This window comes from Nasonia vitripennis, assembly GCF_009193385.2.
Source record: "Nasonia vitripennis strain AsymCx chromosome 3 unlocalized genomic scaffold, Nvit_psr_1.1 chr3_random0004, whole genome shotgun sequence".
Classification (NCBI taxonomy): domain Eukaryota; kingdom Metazoa; phylum Arthropoda; class Insecta; order Hymenoptera; family Pteromalidae; genus Nasonia; species Nasonia vitripennis.
In genome coordinates this window covers 2,945,318-2,952,000 of record NW_022279623.1, presented here as the reverse complement: position 1 = coordinate 2,952,000, position 6,683 = coordinate 2,945,318, and the positions used below count along the sequence as shown (strand labels likewise).

At 44.8% G+C, this 6,683-nt stretch overlaps 1 protein-coding gene across 1 annotated transcript; it reads left to right on the top strand.

Annotated features, from left to right (window-relative positions):
* The first annotated feature begins 880 nt into the window (after positions 1–880).
* Positions 881–2,857, top strand: LOC116416658. The gene is made up of 3 exons (XM_031925767.1): positions 881–931; positions 1,012–1,579; positions 1,656–2,857. Exons 1-3 carry the CDS (start codon positions 881–883, stop codon positions 2,855–2,857), a joined length of 1,821 nt encoding a protein of 606 aa, XP_031781627.1.
* Positions 2,858–6,683: the final 3,826 nt, after the last annotated feature.

The following is a 6,683-nucleotide window of genomic DNA, read 5'->3' as shown; positions in this document are numbered from 1 at the left end:
CTCGGTTGGCGCCGCGCTTTGTTAGCCATTCGCCGAATTCGACGCTTCGCTGTTATACGCGTAGGTGTGCGGCTACGATAGAGCGTTAGCCGCGCGCATAAGCACGGCTGCAGCTGCAAAGCCATATTTCAAAGTGATTTTTAGAGCTGATCGTTAGCTCGTTAATAGATTCGAACTCTGAGAGCTTTGATAATGCCGCTGGCCCTGGACTATCGATATTATTTGGAGGATTTTCGTTTCAGCGCATTAGCCCTTTTGTTCTATATAATTTGTGAAAGAATAAACATGTCTATTGCCGCGATATTTCATGTCTTTGTCATTATATAGCTTACTTACACAGTCATTTAAGGCTCACAATCGCAGAGCAACATCTACACGTGCGTTACAGCCGTTATCGTATTCTCGCACGTGTACTGCACTGACGTACTTTAATTATATTAACAATGTAATTCAGCGTATGGTATTTTTTTAATGTTTACTTTGGGTAGACTAATACAGCACGCTATAGTGACGCTAATGAGATAATGACAATTCTTAGCAGTAGATTGAAAGGGATGATTAAATTGTCACCGGAATGGAGATGTTTATCGGCATAATATGCGCACATTGCTCGATACATTTTCTGTTCAAGGTACAGTGTAGCATTCACTAGTGTCTGCGACACCGGTTCGATAAGGTGCGTTGAAAATTTGTCATAAAAATGAATTTCTCTGTCAAATTTAGAAAATTATACGTTATTCATAGTAAATCGTGGAAATACTTAGAATTTCGAACTGAACAGTGAGAAAAGCAAAAAGAATGGAAAGTCACCATAATGAAATTAAATTGTGGTATAATTTACGTTTGTTTGTGTTTAAAATTATATACTTGCCAGGCTATGATGAAAACTATCAAAAAATCGAATATCGACAGTAAAAAATTGGAAATTATTGTAAGAAACATAGCAATATTAATTATATTATATTTTACAGCACATATTCGAAACATTAATAAAGTAAACCATCATTACAGGAGGATCTGGTAAATCATTGTTTTCAAAACGGAACGGAACGTATTATTTTAGCCGGTAATTGGACTAACGATGGTGAGATGCTATTGAAACGATTATTCTTCGTGAGAGAATCTGCAACTATCGTTGGATCGGACGAGGAGTCTGTTTTCAATCGCAACCGGAAGTTCAAGAGTATGTACCACATAAACGAAACCATCGTGCAAGAAACCCCATTCATAGCAACGAACTACGTCATTTTCATCACATCTAATGCGACGCTGTCCTTGGCACTGAATAATATTCGAAGCCTGGTTTCGTGGAATTATCAAGCGTTTTTTCTTATCGTGAATCAAAATTCAACGGACGGTTGTGGATCAGTACGGACTTACTTGAACACTGTTTGGTCTTTCAACGTATTGTCGGCAGTTTTATTATGCTACGAATCGAATCACAAATACAGTCTCTACACGTTCAATCCATTTGCTAGCGTTGCTCCGTCATTTTGGAAATCGGTCGAATACCACGATGACTTTCAGAAAGATGACGGTTGGACAATATTCAATCATGCATTAGATGCCGGAATTACGGGTAAGTATTACGTAGCAATATTGTTGTATTAAAGCATTATTTTGAAAATGATTGCATAAATCTATGGTATGCGCAGATCATTCGCAGTGCATGGAAATTAAATTTGACAAAACTAAAAACTTACACGGTTATACCATCAAGGCTGGGGTAACCGTTTATGAAGATATTAAAATTTTGCACGACGAACAAAAAATAGAATTGGATCTTTATCACGGAGAGAAAAAGAAGATAACTGGAATGTTATGGAGTCATCTTAACGCAACTTTGAACGTGTCTTTTTATCCCTCTATGTGTACCTACGACGAAAATCACGAATTCTGCGGTATCATGAAAGACGTGATGACCAGTCGTGTGGATTACATAATGAACGAATTGTATCAACGTGATTTTTGGAAACAACAAAGCTATCCCCATTCGTCTTCCGGAGTCTGCGTCGTGGCATCTACTATTCCCGTGACATCGACCGAAAAGTTTCTGTTAGTTTTCACTTATAAATTCTGGTTGACGATCCTCACTGCCAGTATCGGTTCAGCTGTATTACTGATGTATCTTTTGAAACAAAATATCGTCTACGCATCGCTCGAATTCCTAAGAATGATTTTATGCCCACCTAGTATGCAACAACCTCAAGACCAGTCTGGTAGAATATTCTTCGCTGTTTTAATTTTCTTAACCATGGCAATCAACGCCTATTTTCAGAGTCGATTGAGCGCCATGTACACTGCTCCCGATACGGATCCAGCCATCGAAACCATAGAAGACTTGGAGAAGTCGAATTTGGAGGTGCACGGAAGCAATAACTTTCGAGAGTTTTTCTATCGCTCGGTGATTTACGATCGCTTTCGAACAAACTCTCTATCGAATTGCACAAAAGAGTTGGAAGCTGGCGAATACAAATCGTGCATTTACGCCTGTCCATTGAAATATTTAATTAACGAGACCCATTCCACGCACATAGCTAAGCACAGAATGAAGGAATTGTTCAGGGTATTCATCACGAGGGAAGACTGGCCCCTGTTACCGAGATTCGATCAAATACTTCGAAGAATGAGCGAATCGGGATTTTTTCAATTATATTATGAGCGGCGGGATTTGTTTCTCCAAAAGCACGCGCCGAGACGTAAGAAAGCACAGTCTTATAAATTGTCACTGAAACATATAGCTATAGCATTCTATGCTCTGACGGGAGGATTGGTTTTGGCATCAGCTGCTTTCATAGCAGAAGTTTTTGTTAGTATTGTTAACGCGAAGATTAATATAGCGAGCTTTTGTAAATAAAAATGAATTTTGCACAAGTGATGCGCAATCGTTTCTAAAACTGTAACACGGCCTTCTTCCTCTACCCCCAAAGTTAACAGTAATAAAAAAAATTATATCACCTCTTATAACAGCAGAAATCGAAAGACAACGCTACCGACGGAAGCTGCAGCAATGATCGCGCGCAAGCTCCCGTGCATCCTTTAATAATGTAGAAAGGGCAATTCCCAAAATTAGAAGGCGGCGCGCTTGCAATAACATCTTAAAGCCAATAAGATGTCTTCTAATGGAACGTTAACGACGTTGCGGCAATTATCCCATCGTCGCAGAGGCTAGCATGTGCAAGTATTAAAATCCATATGGGACGACGACGCGAGGGCAACTGTGTATATAGAAGGAAACGGGAGAAGCTGGCTGTGCGTGTGTGTGTGTGTGTGTGTGTGTATATATATATATACGTGGGTCGAGTCGAACAAAGAACGTCGGAGGGCTCGTAACGCGCTGTACACCCTTAAGCGCGAGATTTCCCACCCCCCGGCGTTGCTCTTCTCGCGCCACTTGTTCGGGGCACTTGTCTCGCTCGCGCGCTCTTTACTTTTACTTTGAAAGATAATCGCGCCACGCAATCTAATCTCCAGCAAATTTCTTCGCGCGCGTTTACACTTCGCGGCTAATCGAATCGTCTGGATCGCTTTATAATTGCGTGGCGTTGTGCGAAGGAGTACAATTATCTTTTTAAGTGCGCACGAGGTCCGACCATCGGCGAACTCGATCTACTTGAGGTAAGTCCGAAGTCAAACAAAATTTGCATAAGCGCTTCGATCGATATTATCAATAGTATAAGTCCTGGCATTAAATACACCCCATTACAGCGTACGTATACCCGATCATAATATCAGGAAATCCCATGTTACACTAGCAGTAGCAGTAACAGCAGGGTCTCCGTACTTTTCCCGACCGGAGGTGTTTGCCGCGGTGTATACCTACCTCGGGAGAGAGAGAGAACCGCAAACTGTAAACGTTTGCTCAGTGGCAGTAGGCGGAAGGGATTCTGACGACGGCACTGGCGGCCGACTAAGTATGCAGGTGTATAATATGCAGCTGCTGCGAGGCGGGAGAAAATCGTGCTTAGGAAATAGACGAGGACTCGGCGGCTGGTACAACTCTCGTACGAGAGGAATTAGCGGGCGAGCGATGCGCGAAAGAAAAGAGAGAGAGAGAGAGAGAGAGAGAGAGAGAGAGAGAGAGAGAGAGAGAGTGAGAGAGAGAGAGAAAGGCTCGTCTCGGCTTAAGGCGTTGAATCATAACGAGGACTTAGTAGCCCGCAAGCCCGACAAGAAGGAAGCCTCGGAGCTCATTGGCTATATATAAGGACATTTGCGAAACAGCCGGTATTAGAAAGCTTCTCTCCGACCTTTGCTTTCTCCGTATCTGTCTCTTGCTTGCATTCTCTCTCCTGCCGTCTTGCCGTATACCGCTGCTGCTTCTCTTTCCATATTCATGATGTCCTTCGGCATTAAAAATACCGGCGTCGTTTGTTTGCTCTCGCAGCTTTCGACCACCTTTTTTTCTCTTTTCTCCGCCTTCGACGTTGAAGATCGTTGTTAACGCTCGTTTTGCAAAAAATCAGGCCAGCGATTTCGAGAAGCGCCCAAAATCAGAATTGGACGCATGCCGACGCGTATCCATTAGGGACAGAAGTATTCGCGCTGTTCGAGATATATATCGACGAGGACGACGACTGGTCCCTCGGAGAGGATTTACGGTCGACGCCGCTTGAAGGGATTGTAAATCCCCGTTTGAGGATATCGCTGATACCAAGTTTTATGTGGGACATTAGTTGGCCGGGGCGTGGCGCAGCTCGCGGACTCGAGAATAGCTGGCGAGTTTCTGCCAGAGTGAGAGAGAGAAAGAGCTTCGCAATAAATTAGCCCGAAATGAAAGACAAATCGCCCCGAAGCTGTCCGCCCGCCTTCGGCTCTGCACCAAGTGATAGAAGTGCCGCCGGCAGCAGTGGCAGAAGCTTCTTTGCGCTTCTCCCGCAGCTCTCGCTCTGTCTTTTCGCCTCTCGCGCGAGCTTTTGTCCCCTTTCTCTCGGCTCTTCCGCAGTGCGCGGGCTCCAAAATAGATTTTGGATGTGTATGTCTGGTCCTCTAGAGGAAAAGAGATGCCCGCAGCATTGTTCGTTGTAAAAGCGTTGTTGGGATAACGAATACTATATTGATATGGAAAAGCAAGCTTCGTATTTTCCGAGTCGGAAATACACCCTCGATGCGGAGAAAAGTAGAGAAGGAGAAAAAATATTGAAAATTACGGTCACAGTAGCCATGCGAGCTTTCGGATCGGTCACGTCTCGTCTCGGCCACCGCCGGCGGAGAAGAGGCGAAGTTGCTCCCACGGGTTGCGCTCGGGACGAGGAAAGAAAAAAAACGAGAAGGAACGAGCGACGGGATCTTGTCAGGCCTTCTCTCCAATTTCTTCCCGGCCATTCACTTCGATTTTTCGTCCTCATCTCTTTTTCACCGACTGTCAAACTTCCTTTTACCTTTTTCTTTCCAGCTTAAGCTCTCCGCAGAGTTTTCATTCCGCGGACACGAGTTGTCGACTTGACGGACGTCTGTCAGGCCACTCGGGACTTCTCTCCCTCGCCGCAAAAATGAGCTTGCAGCAAAAAGCTCTTTTTCAAATCCTCACCGGTCGACGCTATCTCTAGCCCTCCATCAGCGCGTAATTGAAAGTACAACATGGAAAAAACAATAAACACGCGGCGACATTTATCTCTGGCGCGAAAAAAGCGCCGCGCGCACGTGGCATAATGTATACCCGCTCGACGGCAAAACACACGCGCCGCGGCGCATGTATAAAACGCCGGCCGGCGTGACAAAGCAATCTTCCCAAAAAGCTCATCATCCCGCGTCCTCGTCCCGCGGACACTCACTTACGCGCCTATCTCCCTCGCTGTGTGTGTGTGCGCTTGTGTTGGTGTATGCACCGCTGCAAGCTGCACATCCCCGTCACTCTTTTCGTTGCTGCACTCATCATGCTGTTGATGTTTTTTTTTTCGCGCGCAGCCAGCGCGTGTGCGAACGACGGAATAACTCACGCACGCTCGCGCGAGTGTGTCTGCGGCGAAATGAACGTTTTAATTCCCCTCCATAAAAGCCAGCGACAAATCAAACGCGTCTGACGTGATTAACTGGCCCGCGGGCATAAATATCGGTATCAATGCCGCTGCTGCTGCTACTGCACGTGCGCGAGTAATGACACGGGCGCAAGCGTTTTCTGCGTGTGCGCATACACTTTCTTTATTTTCCATAATTCTTTTCGACTTTTCACTCTTGCAATATGACCGACGCGCGTGGATCGCTGAGTGTGTGTGTTTTTTTTTCGATGATGTGCTTTTTCACGGCTTTTTCACGCGTGTCGTCGCTTCGACGCGCGGGTTACGACGATCTGTCAATGTGTTCGGGGGTGTGTGTTCCGCGATATTGTAGCACTTTTATTACGCGTGTTAGGCGAATCAAGCGATTGAATTAACCGCGGATCTTTTCGTACACTGTGTTTATTCGTTTATGTTACATAGCGTCGTAAGCGTATTACATTATGCCATTGTAAAGCGAATCCCATTGATAATCTTTGAATAGTCATATTATTAGTCCATTGTGTCCGATCCGTATTTATCATTAAGTCGGTACATCTTCGATCAAGTATATAATAAAATCGTCTCTCCTTGCCGGGTTTTTGGAGCTTGCGTAACGTGTCGTCCACGGGAACAAAACGTCTTTCAAGCTCCTTCCTGAGTCGTTCAATGGATTAATTTTGTAACAATGCTGAGGGACTGGCATAA